This window comes from Lontra canadensis, unplaced genomic scaffold, assembly GCF_010015895.1.
Source record: "Lontra canadensis isolate GAN:19392208 unplaced genomic scaffold, GSC_riverotter_1.0 scaffold88, whole genome shotgun sequence".
Taxonomy (NCBI): domain Eukaryota; kingdom Metazoa; phylum Chordata; class Mammalia; order Carnivora; family Mustelidae; genus Lontra; species Lontra canadensis.
The window spans coordinates 6,203,061-6,219,861 of record NW_022631082.1 but is presented as its reverse complement, the minus strand read 5'-3'; the positions used below and the strand labels follow the sequence as shown (position 1 = coordinate 6,219,861).

The following is a 16,801-nucleotide window of genomic DNA, read 5'->3' as shown; positions in this document are numbered from 1 at the left end:
GTGCCCCAGTATATGGGGGAGATGGAACGCATCTGAGGCCTGGCTGTCAGCGCGTGCACCAGAGCCACGCAGCTCCAGGACAGAGCAGCCCCAAGGCAATGATTTTACAGCTGTTTATTGTGCTCCAGTGAAATAGAAAAAGAAAGTGCTCGCGTTGACAAACGCCACTGTCACATCCACACATGCCAGTCGCTGCAAACCAAACCGCGTGTGTCCGCTGGGTTTCTGGGCATGCACTTTGCTCCCACTGCGGGAATGGGGTGGGGGCAGGCCGAGCCTGGGCTCTGGGGGCTTTGCTTGGGGGGACCTCTTGTCCTGCGGGGACCCACCTGGGAGGGAGTGGAGGGGGGACAGCTGGGGTAGCTGTGCTCAGTGCGTCCTTTGGGTGCTGTTGGGCACACCCGGCTCAATGTAGGATCCTGCGGCGCTCCGGGGAAGAGGGCCCCCTTCCCCCCCAACCTACAACTCCCCCCCAGTCTGCCCCCCCCCAGACGCTAACCCTGTAGGCAGGTGCCAGGGGGCTGGAGGACGCCATGCAGGGGGAGGGGGTCGGCGGGGCCAGCTTGGCCCTGCCGAGAGCAGCAGCCAGCCTCCCTGGTGGGGAAGGCGGGGTGGGGGCCCAGGGCCCTAGGCGGAGTTGTAGTAGTTGTGCGCATGGTGGTTGTGGGCGGGCTCGCCCAGCTCCGGGTAATCGGGCGTCAGGCAGTACTTGGGGTCGTAGACCTGGCGCGGCAGCCCGTACACCGTCATGCCCCTCTGCGAGGCCCCCTTGTTGCTGCCCATCTGCAGGCTGACGTTGAGCGTGTCACAGTGCTCCATGCCTAGCCCGGGCTCGAAGATCTGTCGCTTGGTCCCAGGTGCAGTCATGCCGGCCTACAGAGGGCAGAGAGGTTAGGCCTGGGGTGGGGCCGGGGGGGGAACTGCGGAGGACTGGGGCCCCACCAGCCCCACCCCAGGATCCCCCCCACCCACCTGGCTGGCTCCTTTGTTGGTGCCCATCTGCAGGCTGATGGTGGCCTGGTCCAAGGGCTGGTCCGTGCCCAGCTTGGGGTCGTAGAGGTGACGCCGGGTGCCATAGGCCGTCATGCCCTGCTGGCTGGCAAACTTGTTGGTGCCCATCTAGCAAAGCAGGAGGAGAGTCACCCCAAAGATCACACAGAGCCTCACCCCGGGCCATGAGACATCACATGTCACCAGGACGCCTGCGCGGCCCTCTAACAAGCCACGGCATCCAGTCTCAGGGGTCCGGACTGGAAACTGAGGCCCAGAGAAGGCATGTCCCATGACCTGTAAGTGGTTCAGAGCACCAGGACCTGACCTCCAGGGTTCCAGCCCCAGCCTAGCCACTTATCTTCCTGGGCAGTCCCAGCAAGTGAACTAGCTTCTCCAGGCCCCATTCCCCCATCTGTGTGGAGGAGTGAGTTAAGGTACGGAAATGGCAAGCACGGTGCCTACCATATGTGTGACTTAAAGCCAAATAGTCTGTGCCACAAAGCCCGCAGGACCCGGGTGCCCTCCCGGCCTCCTCGATGCCCCCGCCCCTCCCATCCCCATCCCTGCTCAGCTCAGCCGCAAGACCCAGGTGAGGAAGGGCCAGTACCTGCAACCCGATGATGTTCCGCCCTTCTCTTAGCTTCTCTGGCTCAAATTTCCGTTCCTGCTTCTCTGCATACTTCACCCCTACATTCACCTTATTCCCTTTCGTCTTGGCCTGGAGAGGGCGAAGGGAGCAGCGGGCTGGCGAGGGAGCCTCGGGGCTACATTGTCCCCTCCTGGCCCCTGCTCTCCCCCTCCCACCCACATTGCGTTTGGGTGTCCCCCCTCACAGCCTAGACCCTCCAAAGCCACCCCCGCCCCAGACCCACACCTCTACCCTTCGGCCCCACTCACCATGCTGGCCAACGCCAGGAGGGTGGATTGCACCTGGGTGTGGTTGGTGTTCTCAAACAGGTCGTTGGCCTCAAAAATGTCATGGGGTTTCACCCCGTACTTGGTGATGGCCTTGATGAAGTTCCCGATGTTTTCCAGCTGGAGAGGAGCAAGCGGTGCTCAGTGGAGGGGGAGCGAGGTGCGGGGCTGAGGGGCTATGGGCCAGGGATTGAGAGAGGTAAAACAGAGCGTGGGCTCACCTGGTGCCAATTTTGGGTTGACTCATTGACCTTCTTCACGGAGCCTGGCTGGAGCTTATTGATGAACCTACAAGGGGTCAGGGAGGGCAGGGAGAAAGGTGAGCCCTGCCCTCTGCACCCATGCCCAACGCCGTGGGCAAAGGGGTCAGGATGACAGCCAGTGGCCATCTTGCCGTTTCCTACTACAGCCAGCCCAGCCGCAGCCCCATGATCCACCCCTCACACACGGGCAGCACTCAGAGAACTAACCTCCCGGAAGCTGGGCTCAGGTCTCTAGCAGAAAGCCCTCTCATCCCCCACTAAGCAAGTCTCCCGCTGCACCCCCATCTCCCTGGCAACCACATTTCCATGTCCTTGACCTTTAGGGGGTACCTGCACTGTGGACAGCCCACATCTCAGGCCTCAGACTTCCCTTCTCTGGCCACACTCACCGCCTTGATCTCCTCCAGTCTCTCGCCTTTCAATGCCACTGATCTGCCCAACTCCCCCCTATTTCCCTGCAGCCGGGCCTCCCAGTCCCCAATCCAGTACCCTCCATGGCATCTTGAATCAAAGACACCACACCCCAGACTCCTGGCACCCGCTTCCCCCAACTCAATTCCCTCCATCCTCCCAGGCTCAGGCAACACACCCTCCCAGGGGCTCAGGCAAAGCCCTCAAATTTGCACTTGACTCTCCTATCCCTTTCTCCCATTCCCACACCCAACCCCTCCACATAGCCATTGGCTCTGCCTTCTGAAGATATTCAGAAGCCTATGGCTCCTTGCCACCTCTGCCCTGCTCTGAGCTGCCCGGTGTGTCTCTCCGGGGCTCTTGCAGGGGCCTCCTGTGGTGTCCAGCTTCTACCTTGTCCCCTGCAGACCCTCATAGCTAAAATGGCCTTTTCAAAATAATTCCAGCTACTCCCAGCTCAAATCTGCCCCCCCAGTCTCCCTTTAGCATACAGATCCTAATCCTTAGCATGACTAAAAGACCCCCAGCTAACTCCCTCCACTTCCCCTAATCTCTCCTCACTGTTCCTTCAACACATGATGCTTGCTCGCACCTCAGGGCCTTTGCACAGCTGTCCCTCTCCTCCTCCTTCAGCCTGGCCCACGCTTTCCTCAGATGCCCTCCTAGCCCCCTCACTCACTTCATCCAAGATTCTGCTTAAACGCTACCTCTTCTGAAAGACCTCTCAGACCATTTTGTGCAAAGCAGCAACCCTTTGCTCTACCCACCCCTCCCCTCCCCCATCCTTCCCTGCTTCTCTTCTCCATGGCACTTCCCACCACAGACAAGTACTGGATTATTTCATTAATTATTTGATCATTCTCCCCCACTGGGACTCAAGCTCTATGTGGGCTCAGAGGTGAGTCTGTTTTGTTTACTTTCCCCAGTGCCTAGAGCTGGCACACAGCAGGTGCTCCATAAATTCTTGGTGCATGAATGACTGAGTGGGTGGGTAGTTCTAGATCTTAAAGGCCCGAGCAACCCTGTCTGAGCTGGGACACCAAGATGTCCCCGTACTCCTTACTCCCACTGGATATGGTAGAACAAGATCTCCCCACCGCGCCACCTTTCCAGCACCTAGATCTTGGTATGACTGCACCTTCGGGAAGCTTCCCAAGGCCATCACAGTCGCCCTGCCCTGGATGAGACTCAGAGATACAGACAGGACCCCAATGGCCTCAGGGCCCTATCCAGCATTAGTGTCGCTGTGGAATCTGGAACCAGGGAATCATTCCTCTCAGTGAGTTAAGTTCTGAGAAGAGTAGAAAACCAAGACCTACTCAAATTACCATGGCATAACTCTCTTGTCACCAAGCCAGTGACGAAAGGCCCTTGTTGCCTGTTGCCTTTTAGCTGCTCCTTGAGCACACTATGCTTGGAACTCTTTCTTGGAACCTCTTTCTTGGAACTCTGGAGACCATAAATGGGCCTGCCCTCTCTGCATGGTGGTTAAGCCTAGATTCCGGTTATTTCTGTTGGGAACAGAACGGGACTCTGGGTGATGTGTTTTATTGAACTGAGCCTCTGTTTTCTTCCCTGTGAAATGGGTACAATGATTCTTTACCACCGCTCTTTCAAGGTCTCAGCTATAAAGTGCCTAACCCAGCTCTGAGCTCCCAGTTGAGGGGGTGAGGGGGAAGGGATAAATGCCCAGATCGGGGGCAGCCCAGGCAGAGCCAGCTCCACTCACTCGCAAAGAATGATGCCATCTTTGAGACCATCCATGAAGTTGTTCCCAATGCGGCGCCCTGTCACCCCCTCGATCCACTCTCGAAGCTCCTGCTCCCGCTGGTGGTCGTACTTCTGGGCTAGCTGGGGGTGGGGGACACAGAAAAGGTGGTAAGGATGCATTGGGGAGCAGAGTTAGCTCCCCCGACCCAATTCAAGGTTCCCTAGGCCTGATCTTCCTCATCCCTTCCCAACTAAGGCAATTCTGCCCCAGCGTCCATGGGGGGGCTGAAGTGGGCTGAGGGCCAGGGCTGAGGTGGCACCTGCCCAGGGGGCCATTCCGGACATTCTGAGGTTTGGCACCAGAGAATGAAGACAAGGGGGGCTGGAGAGCGGGGTACTCAGCTGGGGGGGCGGTGCCTGGCCTCTTGGTTCCCCCTCCAAGCCAAACTTGGGGCTTAGCTTCCCCCACCCCCGCCGCCCTGCCCCCCCAACCCCCTGCTGGGACCCTGGGCGCCTCAAGCAGGGGAGGAGGAGACTTAGGGAGGTGGCTCTGAGTCCTGTGTTGCGTTGGGACTGTTCTGTCTTGCATGTCTGTCTGCCTCAGTGTCTCCCTAGGTCCTCATCCTCTGGGCTCTCGCTGGAGGCTTGGGGATGGGGGGGCTTGTCTTTGTCTTAATCCTGGCCGCATGCATGCACGGCTGTATCTCTCTCTCTCTCTCCATCCCCATCCCCATGCCCTTTGTCTCTCCCCAGCTCCATCTTTCCACGGCCCTGTCTTCCTGTCCCCATCTCTCCATGTCTGGCCCTGGCACGCCCCTCTCTCCCTCGCCAGTCGCTCTGGTCTCCGACTCCAGGTTCCCTGCCTCTGTGGGGGTGGGGCTCGTCTGTCTCCAATCTCGGCCTCTCCATCCCTGTCTCGGTCTTATCTGGCTCCCTGCTTCTCCTCCCCATCCGTCCCTCTCAAGTCTCGGGCTCCCAGAATCTCTGTCTGCGTCCCTCACCCTCTCCCCCGCCACCACCCTGCCCCCTCTGTTTCTCCAGAACCCTCCGCCCCAGCCCAGACAGGCTTCCAAGACTCTGGGGGACCGAGCTGGCCCTTCTGCTGGGGGAGGAGGAGGTGGGAGAGGGAGGCCCCTCACCTGGCCCCCGCCCTGCCGCCCCCCTCCCCACCAGCCCGGCTTTATAAAGCAAACCGGCCCTTATATAGCGCGGCCCGGCGGGCCGGGCTCCCTGAGGCCGCCTTATATGGCGCGGCGGCTTCGCGCAGCTCTGGGGCCAGCGCCGGGGGGGAGGAGGGGGGCGCTGGATCCCGCCTGGCCCGAGCACCCGCCCCCCACCAGCCCCCTCCTCCAGCTGCGAGGATCCCCCGACTCAGGATCCAATCCCAGCTCCCCACTTCCTCGCTGTACACTGGGAAAAGCCACCTCGGGCCTCAATGATCCCCTCTGTCAAATGGGGCGCTGGGACTCCTCTTCTGGCAACACTCACGGGAGCATTCCAGGGAGTTGGAAGTTCACTGCCCTGGAGAAGTTGAACCCCATTCCGTGGTGTGTGTGTGTTTCCAGGGACGTGAGGCCAGGATCCTAGTTCTGCAACTCCTTTATGTAGAACCCAAGCTCCTCACCTCTCCTCTCCAGACCTCAGTTTACCCAGCCATATCACGAAGGCGGTGTCTGGATGTTTTCCCAGCTCAAAATTAGGAGACCCCTAACGTGTTCCTAATGCTCACACTCTGACCTCCCCAGCTGTCTGCCTCTTCCTTCAGGTTCTCCCCAGAATCCCAGCTCTAAAGCACTCCCCAGTTTCTTTCCGAGATGGGGTTGTGTGAGGAAAATCAAGCCCTTTCCTTTCCAAGCACCCCAGGAACACATAAGCAACAGGTGACAGATTAACAGAAGATTCTGATCAAGTGGGGGACTTTACAAGGGACCGACCCCCTCAGTTGACCTGTGGTTGCCTGTATGCCCTCCATTTTGCCCGCCCCCCAACAGTAGCTGAGGGCTCTGGGATGCTCAGGATGGGGATTAAGGCGGACCCTACCCTGTATCTGTCCTTTTCCCTTTCTGGTTCCAAGTCACATGGAATAGGCAAGAGGGGGTCCAGGGAACCCCAAGAATGGGCCTCTGGCCTGCTAGGGTGTGGGGGCCATGCGGGGGCCCTACCTCGTTCTTGACCTCTGCTGATGACCCATTGGTGGGGGCCTTACCTTGTTCTTGACCTCAGCAGACAAGCCATAGGCAGGGCCCCGGTTGAAGTGAGCAGAGGACATGCTGGCTGGCGGTGGGCGGCGGTAGCAGTAGCTCCAAGGACCCTCTGAGGACCAAGGCAGCTGCTAAGGCTCCGTCTGCAACCTCTTCCCTCTTCACACGTTTTTGAAGCTCCGGAGGCGGCCCGGGCCTCTTCCAAGGCCTTCCCATTGGCCGCAGGGGCCTGCCAAGGGGCGGGGCACCCTCCCCCCCAACCTCCGCGATCCTCCTCCCTCCTCCATCCCCCCCCACCCCGTGATGTCAGGGCCTTGGTATTGGGAGCTGATTGTGTCATTGTTTCCACCTAGGGGGGCAGCCTGGGTTATTATTTGGGAGGGGGGCTTGGTCATAAGAGATGAAGTGTTCCCCAACCTTGCCGACCCTCTACTGTTTGTTGGACCTCTGGCGGGCCTCCTGGTTTCTTTGTGTCTGTCACTGAGGCCATCTCTCCTCATCTCTGAGGTCATCTCTCTTCGTCTCCCTGCAGCCTGTGGTAGCTTAGTGAGCATCACCCTGGGTTTAACCTAAGACACCAACAGTCTCTAAGTGGGCCTCTGTTGCCACGTCTGTGAAATGGGCTGATGGACAGTGCATACTCACTGTGTGGCTGGCACAGGGAAGGACTCAGGATAACTATAATATTTCCAATGAACATCTGGCACCCCCCCTTCTGTCCCCTCCAGTCCCTCATAAGGATCTGGGGGAGCAGAGATCCTGGATGACACCCTCTCCACCTACCTGTGGGTCATCATGGAGTGACTGTGTTAGCAGGTTTCAGGCCACAGACACCCCCTGTGTTCCCTGTCCCAGCCAGGGTGGCCTGGAGGAAACACCTGCAAACAGCCACAGGACCACAGAGGCTGATGACATGACCACATCATGCCACGTATGTCAAGGCAACATTAGTGACACTTGGATGACATGTCAGCAACCTGCCATATACTGATGATACCTTAAGGACATACAGTTTGCTGGCCACATGCTTAGGGCATGGCTGTAACATGCTAATGTCAGGCCCTGTTCCAAGTACTGTACGTGTATCAATTCATGCTTCACAACACCCTCAGAAATGGACGCTGTTATTATGCACACTTTACAGATGGGGAAACTGAGGCAGGGGCATGGAGTCCCTTTCCAAGTGGCAGTGGCAGAGCAGAATTTGAAGCCAAGCCCCTGTGCCTAATGTCACCAGGCTGTCAGGGTTTCTCACCCTCAGCGCTGTGGACATCAAGGCTGGATAATTCTTCTGGAGTCTCTCCTGAGCCTCCTAAGACTTTAAACAGCATCTCTGGCCTCTATCTACTAGATGCCTAGAGCACTCCTTTAGTCTTAACAAACAGAAATGTCTCCAGACATTGCCAAATGTCCCTCGGGGGCGGGGGACGGAGGGAGGGCATATCCTTCCTGTTTGTGAACCACTGGGTTAAACCAGTATGCTAAGGACAAGGGGACTAAAATAGGACAAGGGAGAATGAGCTAACAATTAGCTCCTGCTATATTCTGAGTGCATTGGGTCTGTTAACTCATTCCTCACAACAGCCTTCGGAGGTGGGGTCTGTATGAAGCACAGAGAGGTGAAGACGAGCGCCTGGCGTTGCACAGCACAAGAGCGATGCTGCCAAGACTCGAACGCGCAGATTCCGGGATCCTGCCCACGCGGAGCGGCGCGGCCCCTCCCCCCCACCTCCGCCCCGGCGGGGCCGCGGGTCGCTACTACGCCAGTGAGAGCCGGCGCCTCGGCAGAGCAGGCGACCGGCGCCCCCTGGCGGCCCAGGAGCGGCGAGGGCGGGGCCGGGGCCTGGCGGGGTCCGGCCGGCGGTGACGCAAAGCGCTGATTCAGTCGGCTCCGCCCCCGGCCCGCGGCCGCTTGGCCATTTATAGAATCCGCGGGGACTCTGAAGTCACGGCCCAGGCACGACGGGGGCGGGGTGGGGACGCTCTTGGCGCGTCCCCCGACGGGGCAGCCCGGGGTCTCCCTAGGGGGTGGCCCTTTCTGGGTCTCGAGTGTCTCTCGGATTCTAAGTCTGTGTCTGCAGCTCTTGCAATTTGCCCGTCTCGACCTTGCCTAGTCTTTTCCTATTTTTGTATATGAATTTGCCTATCTCACTGTCTCTCTCTCTCTGTTCCCCTGTCTCTCTCCAATATCTCGCCATCTCCGGGTCTCTGTTTCACCTAAGTCACTGTTTTTTTTTTTTTTTTCCACTCGATGTCTCTTTATGTTTCTGTCTTTCTTTTTTTCTTTTTTTTTTTTAAGATTTTATTTAGTTATTTGACAGAGATCACAAGTAGACAGAAAGGCAGGCAGAGAGAGAGAGGGAAGCAGGCTCCCTGCTGAGCAGAGAGCCCGATGCGGGACTCGATCCCAGGACCCTGAGATCATGACCTGAGCCGAAGGCAGCGGCTTAACCCACTGAGCCACCCAGGCGCCCTGTTTCTGTCTTTCTATATGTCTCTGTCTGGTTGATGGGGCAGAAGCAGAACAAGAAGGCTGATCCCATCTAGAGGTCCAACCACTGGGTTCACCCCCCGCCCAACATTACTGGCTCCCTGCACAGTCCCCTACTTAACTCCTCTCTGGTGTTTCCCAGGCCCCAGCGCCTCTGTACCTCAGTTTCCCATCTAAATGAAAGGTGGGATCTCATAAGAAATGGAGTTTACCCGAAGGACCTAGGACAGTCATGAAAAGAAAATCTCTGCTTTGCCTTACTCTTTGGAGAGCCCCCAAACCTTCCTTTCTCTCAGGGCCATCTAAAATACACACACACACAACTCTGTACTTGTGCATCTCCAGAAGAGAGTCGCAGCCCCCTTCCCCCTGCACCTACCTGTCTGGGCAGCCCCACTCGGCCAGGCCCCTCTCACCTAGCTCCCCACTCCTGAAAACAAGCAGAAGCTGTTGTTCATTATGGCTTCTGTTTCTGGAGAGCTCACTCCATGCCAGGCACTGTGCCAAGCTCAACCATTTAATCCTCCTTGCCACTCTCTTGGGGTGGAAACTTTCAGGCCCATTTTATAGATAGGGAAACTTGAGGTTCGGAGAGTCCAGGCCGCTCTCCCAGGGTTACACTGCTCCTGCTGCTTCCAGATCCTTCCACAAGTATTTCTTGAGCACCCAAACATGCTCCCACCCCAGGACCTTTGCACTAGCAGTGCCTTCCAGTGGACACATTTCCAAAAGATGCCTGCATGGCCCCTCCCTTACTTCCTCTGCTCAAATGTCACTCACTTTGGAGAGGCCTTCCCTGCTCCAGATCTGCTCCAAGACAATAGCATCTCCCACCCTCAGACTGACTGGGAAAAGATGGGCATGTTTGCACCTGACCTAGCTATGTCTGCCTCCATAAAAAATTTTACTTAAAAAAATCATTTTTAACGGGGCACCTGGGTGGCTTAGTTGGTTAAAGATCTGCTCACCAGGGAGCCCACTTCTCCCTCTCCCTCTGCCACTCCCCCTGCTAGTGTTCTCTTGAGTTCTGTCAAATAAATAAATAAAATCTTTAACAATATATCATTTTTTAAAAAGATTTTATTTATTTATTTGACAGAGAGATCACAAGTAGACAGAGAAGAAGGCAGAGAGAAAGAGGGAAGCAGGCTCCCTGCTCAGCAGGGAGCCCGATGCGGGACTCGATCCCAGGACCCTAAGATCATGACCTGAGCCGAAGGCAGCGGCTCAACCCACTGAGCCACCCAGGCGCCCCAACAATATATCATTTTTAAAGCCCCCGTTTACACCTGAAACTGATATGACATTGTATGTTAAGTGTATTTTAATGACAAAAATTAGATAAATTTTAAAAACCCCACCGCTCTCTGTCTCCCTTCCAGGCTTTCTTTTTCTTATCATCTCCTTTTGCTTACTTCTATTTCATCCTATGAGAATAAAAGCTCCACAGATCCTGGGCTTTGTTTTTTGTTTGTTTGTTTTTGAGATTTTATTTGTTAGAGAGAGAATGAGAGAGAGAGAGAGCACAAGAGGGGGAGAGTCAGATGGAGAAGCAGACTTCCCACTGAGCAGGGAGCCCAATGTCAGACTCAATCCTGGGACTCCAGGATCATGACCTGAGCTGAAGGCAGTTGCTTAACCAACTGAGCCACCCAGGCGCCCCTGGACTTCGCTTGTTTTGTTCACTGCTCTGACTCTAGTGGCCGGTACAGTGCCTGCACTCAACAGGGGCTCACAAACAAAAACAAAAACAAAAACACTCCCTGGATAAATGGAATTAAAGCTGGTGATCCGGGTGGCACCTGGGCGGCTCAGTGGGTTAAGCCTCTGCCTTCAGCTCAGGTCATGATCTCAGGGTCCTGGGATGAGCCCGGCATGGGGGGGGGGGGTCTCTGCTCAGCGGGGAGCCTGCTTCCCTCCCCCTCTCTGCCTGTCTCTCTGCCTGCTTGTGATCTCTGTCTCTGTCAAATAAATAAATAAAATCTTAAAAAAAAAAAAAAGCTGGGGATCCAGGACTTGAACCACATTTGTCTGAAATGTTGGTGTTTAACCACACCCAGAGGAAGGTCATACTTTCCAGGCACTTCCTGGACTAAAGACAGTGGAGCTGGGTGTCTCTTTTGTGTTTCCATACCAACCTTCCCCTAGAAGATCATTTGGAGGATGGATGGGGGATGTGGCTGGGGTTATGTAGGTGATTCCACCGCTGCCTTGTCCAGCTGTGAGCTTTGCAAGATGTTTTGTAGGAAAAACATCTGCTTGAACAAGAAGAGCCTACCAGATTGGCAAAATTCAAAACATTGACAACAGGTGGTGCTGGGGAAGCTGTGGTAACGGGGTTGATGGATGTGGGCGATGTGTTGATAGCTTTCAAAATGACAAGGTCCTTACGTTTTCTTTTCTTTTTTTTTTTTTTAAGACTTTATTTATTTATTTGAGAGAGAGAGAGATCACAAGTAGCCAGAGAGGCAGGCAGAGCAAGAGGAGGAAGAAGGCTTCCTGCCAGGCAGAGAGCCTGATGTGGGCCTCGATCCCAGGACCCTGGGATCATGACCTGAGCCAAAGGCAGAGGCTTTAACCCACTGAGCCACCCTGGTGCCCCAGTCCTTACCTTTTCTGGTGCTTAATTTTACATATCAAGTTGATAGGGCCCTACGGTACCCAGAGATTCAAACATTATTCTGGCTGTGTCTGTGAGGGTATTTGGGGGATGAGATTGGTATTTGAATTTATAGACAGTAAAACAGCTTGCCCTCCCCAATATGGATGGGCCTCACTCAATCAGTTGGAGGCCTGAATAGAACAAAAAGGCTGACCTTTTCTGTTCAATAAGAAGAAATTCCTCATGGGGTACCTGGCTGGCTCAGTCAGTAGAACATGAGATTCTTGATCTTGGTGTTGTGAGTTTGAGTCCCACATTGGGGGTAGAGATTACTTAAAAATAAGATCTTTAGGCACCCCTGGGTGGTTAAGCGTCTGTCTTTGGCTCAGGGTCCCGGATGGAGTCCTGCACTGGGCTCCCTGTTCATCAGGGAGTCTGCTTCTCCCTCTACCCCTCCCCACTGTTCGTGATCTCTCTCATGCACACGCAAAAATAAATAAAATCTTTCAGGAATAAATAAATGAATAAAATCCATAGAAAGAGAGAGAGAGAGAAAGAAACTCCTTATATGTGACTTCTTTGAGCTGGGACATTGGTATTTTCCTGCTTTCAGACTGAAATTGGAACATCAGCCTGGGTCTCAAGCTTGCCAGCTCTCACACTGGAACTTATGGGCTCCCTGGGTCCTTGGGGCTTCAGACTGGGACTAGAACTACATCATCTGCTCTCCTGGGTCTCCAGCTTGCCAACCGTAGATACTTGACTTCTCAGCCTCCATAATCATGTGAGTCATTTCCTTATAATTTCACACACACACACACACACACAGTCCTTGTCTTTGCCGCTCTCTATTCTGTTGGTTCTGTTTCTCTGGAGAATCCTGCTATCTAATACACCTTCAGATCCAGAAAAATCTCTTTTTTAAGAATATACCTAAGAAGTACAAGCGTAGGTGTGAAAAGAACATTTATTGCAGTGGCCTTTTAATTTTTTTTATTTTTTTAAAGATTTTATTTATTTATTTGACAGAGATCATAAGTAGGCAGAGAGGCAGGCAGAGAGAGAATGGAAAGCAGGCTCCCTGCTGAGCAGAGAGGGATTGATCTCAGGACCCTGGGATCATGACCTGAGCCGAAGGCAGAGGCTTTAACCCACTGAGCCACCCAGGCACCCCTGCAGTGGTCTTTTAATAAAATTACTCTGTAGGTCCATCAACAGGGAACAGGTGAGACAGACACAGATAAAGGCAGAGTATGCAGCATTTTGTGTCAATGACATAACAGTTCTGTGGTGCTGTGGTTAAGAGTTGGGTTGGGGGGGTGGGGGCTCTGGATCCATATTCCATGGGTTTGGGGCATGCCCTGGTGCTTCCTGGCTGTGTGACCTTGGATAGGTATCTTTTTTTTTTTTTTAAAGATTTTATTTATTTATTTGAGAGCGAGACAGTGAGAGAGAGCATGAGCGAGGAGAAGGTCAGAGGGAGAAGCAGACTCCCCATGGAGCTGGGAGCCCGATGTGGGACTCGATCCCGGGATTCCGGGATCATGACCTGAGCTGAAGGCAGTCGTCCAACCAACTGAGCCACCCAGGCGTCCCTTGGATAGGTATCTTAATCTCTCTGTGATTCAGTTTCCTCCTCTGGAAAATGGGCATATTGATAGTGCCTGCTTCCTAGGTTTATTTTTAACTTTTTATTTTGAGATAATTTTAGACTTACAGAAAAGTTGCAAAAATAGCATTGAGTTCCCATATACCCTTCACCTTGCTGCCCCCAGTGTTAACATCTTACATAACCATAGTACATTTCTTAAAACTAAGAACTCAACCTTGGTACAATACTATTAATAAACTACAGACTTGATTTGCCTTTCTCCAGGTTTTCTACTGGTCCTTTTACTGTTCCAGGACCCAATCCAAGATCTCATTGCATTATGTTGTCATGTCTCCTTGGACTCCTCCAGTCAGTGACAGAGTCTCAGTCGTTCATGATCTGACGCTCTTGAAGAGAGCGCGCCAGTTACTGTGTAGACCCTCTCTCAGTTTGGTTTATGTCGATTAGATTGAGGTTTTCACATTACTGGGAAGGATACCCGAGAGGTGATGTTTCCTTCTCATACCCGGGGCTTATGACGTCACGGTGACTCACTGCTGGTGATTTTAACCTCCATTCCTAGTTAACGGAGCTGTCTGCCAGGATCCAATCCTGTGAAGCTGCTATTTTCCCTAGGGTTGTTTTGAGGACTCTGCGTTAAAGGGTTTATATCGGGGTTCCACGCAAACTGTTGGGCTCTATGTTAATTAAAAAAAAAAAATCTATGTAAACGGTTGTGTTTGAATCCAGCCATAACTGCCTCAAAAGGAGAAGGGACACGGGGAGCTCCGGAGGCCGCGGCCAGGTCCGCGACACCACCACCACCCACTCGTGCCCCCACCCACGTCCCAGTTGAGCAGAGCGAAGTGCGCCTGCGCAGAGCTGGACGCTGGAGCCAGGGGCAGGAGCTTTCCCAGCAGCTGCCCACTTGGCTGTCAACGTGCTGGGGTGGGGGTGCACAAGCCCCCTGGACCCGCAGTTGATTGGCTGGCGCTCCTTTCAGCCTGGCCAATCACAGGACTCTTAGTGAAGCGGAAGTGCGGGAGGTTTAGCAGTCTTTGAGGCATCCTACCCGTGGCTAAGGGTAGCCACCGGTCCCCAGGGCAGTGCCATGTGTCACGAAGGCCTAGGGACTGCAGATATGGGTATTGGGGGCGGATGACTCACCTCGCTTGGAGCCTCTGTTACTGCCAAGCCCGGTTTTGTGCGCTAATCCGCTTAGGTTAATAGCCTTCAACTGGCTCTTCCCACCCCCGCAAGCCCCCACCCCCGCACCCCCCCGCTCCTCCACCCCAGGAGCCCGGTACTCCAGTCTGACTTCATCTCTTATCACTTGTCTTTTTTTTTTAAGTAGTCTTTTAAAAAATTGTGATGAAATGTACGTAACATAAAATTTACCATTTTTTAAAAGATTTTATTTATCTGACAGAGATCACAAGTAGGCAGAGAAGCAGGCAGAGAGAGAGGAGGAAGCAGGCTCCCCACTCCCAGGACCCTGGGATCATGACCTGAGCTGAAGGCAGAGGCTTAACCCACTGAGCCACCCAGGCGCCCCCAAATTTACCATTTTTAAGTGTCCAGTTCTGTGTTACTAAGTACCTTCACATTGCTGTGCAACCATCACCACCATCCATCACCAGAACTTTCTTCCATCTTCTAAAACTGAAGCTGTAGCCGGTAAATGCTAACTCCCCATGCCCTCCTCCCTCCAGCTCCTAGCAACCACCATTCTATTTTTTGTCGATATCATTTGCCTTTTCTAGGGACCTCATATAAATGGAATAATACAGTATTTGTCCTTTTGTGGCTCGTTTATTTCATTTAGCACCATGTCCTCAAGGTTCGTCCATGTTGTATCATGTGTCAGAATTTCTTTAACTTTTAAGGCTGAATAATATTCCATTGTATGTATATGCCACGTTTTGTTTATCCATTCGTGATCCAAGGGCACTGGAGTTGCTTTTGCTATTGTGAATCATGCTGCCATGAATATGGGTGTGGAACTATCTGTTCAAGTCCCTGCTTTCAGTTCTTTTGAGTATATACCCAGAAATGGCTTCGCTGAATCATATGGTAGTTCTATTTTTAATATTTTGAGGAACCGCCATACTTTTTTCCTTAGTGGCTGAACCAGTTTATATTCCCACCAGCAATGTACAAGCGTTCCACTTTCTTCAAATCCTCAGACACTTGTCTAGACTTTTAAAATATATTATACAGACAGAAAGGTGTGTAAATTATAGCTCAATGAATCATTTATCATGTTTAAAAACTTTTAAATTGAGCTATTACCTTAAAATGTACAAATCTTAATGGAGACCTCGAAGAATGTTTCCATACATATACACCCGTGTAATCATCACATAGCTCAAGCTATAAAATATTTCTTTTTAAAATCCCTTTATTAATGTCAATATTTAGTTATAATCACGTGTAGCATTTTACATTTTTACTTCATGAAAATATGTCCTTCCTTGGAAATTTCTAAGTACTTGGAGAACTTAAGTTTCTCTCTTTTTTATGATTTTATTTATTTGTTTGGAGAGAGTGCAGGAGTGCATGCCAGCAGCGGGGAGGGGCAGAGGGAAAAAGAGAGAGAATCCCAAGCAGACTCTACACTGAGCACAGAGCCCAGCATAGGGCTCAATCCCATGACCCTGAGATCAATCACAACCTGAGCCATAACCACGAGTTGGGCGCTCAACCAATTGAGCCACCCATACCCCCAGTTGGAGAACTTAAATCTCTTTACCTATTCTCAAATTAGTATTACATTTCCTTCTAGATCTAGCACATAACCTGAGCTTGTTTTTAAAACATATAAATATTTGTTGAATTGATAAATGTATTGTTTGAGATGACAGATTGATGGAAGGCATAAATCTAAATAAATTATACACAGGACACACAAGAAGGGACTAAAATTTTTTGTTAATTACAATAGGTCAATGTTCCAAGTAGATTGACATTAATAAGATGATACACTTGATCTTAGCTAAAAGGCTGAGAAGTAATTAATGTCAATAAGATGATCTGAAGTTGCACTTAAATTTTTTCAAGTTGTAAGTAGTTGTAAGATGTTTCTATAGAACGAGGGTCTTTTGTCTGTCTCCCCCAAGAATTTGTCTGTGCTCACTGTTCTTCCTCAATGCTTAGAACAGTGCCTGTTACCAAGGCAGCACTCAATGAATTCCTGTTGAGTGAGTATGAGTCTTCCCCATGATGGGGTGGGAAGAGCCACAGGCTCCTGGGTACAACCCCCTTCACCCTTTGGCCCAGGGTCCAAGTCTGCTACAGGGTTGAGGAAGCTCTTCTGGATCTTTTCAATAACTTCCCACTCTCTGCTCTGGGTCATGAGAGTTCCTCTGCCTCAGGCCTTGAACAGTGTGAAGTGGTACATTTACAATATGCTGAGGTCCGGGACCAGCAGAGCCACACTCAAAACCTCTTGGCTTTGAGGGCAGCTAGGTGGCTCAGTGGGTCGAGCCTCTACCTTAGGCTCAGGTCATGGTCCCAGAGTCCTGGGATCGAGCCCCACATCGGGCTCTCTGCTCAGCAGGGAGCCTGCTTCCCCCTCTCTCTCCGCCTGCCTCTCTGCCTACTTGTGATCTCTCTGTCAAACAA

General features: G+C 52.7%; 1 protein-coding gene across 2 annotated transcripts; it reads right to left on the bottom strand.

Moving 5' to 3' along the window:
• Nucleotides 1–97: 97 nt before the first annotated feature.
• Nucleotides 98–6,650, bottom strand: CNN1 (calponin 1). 2 transcript variants are annotated; one of them, XM_032884093.1, is made up of 7 exons: nt 6,499–6,650; nt 4,312–4,433; nt 2,130–2,196; nt 1,891–2,028; nt 1,601–1,711; nt 973–1,119; nt 98–873 (listed from the first exon to the last, which is right to left on the bottom strand). In XM_032884093.1, exons 1-7 carry the CDS (start codon nt 6,559–6,561, stop codon nt 628–630), a joined length of 894 nt encoding a protein of 297 aa, XP_032739984.1. In that variant the 5' UTR covers nt 6,562–6,650; the 3' UTR covers nt 98–627. The 2 variants fall into 2 exon arrangements, with proteins under 2 accessions (XP_032739984.1, XP_032739986.1); XM_032884095.1 differs by lacking the exon at nt 6,499–6,650 and adding an exon at nt 5,432–5,447.
• Between the last annotated feature and the right edge of the window lie 10,151 nt (nt 6,651–16,801).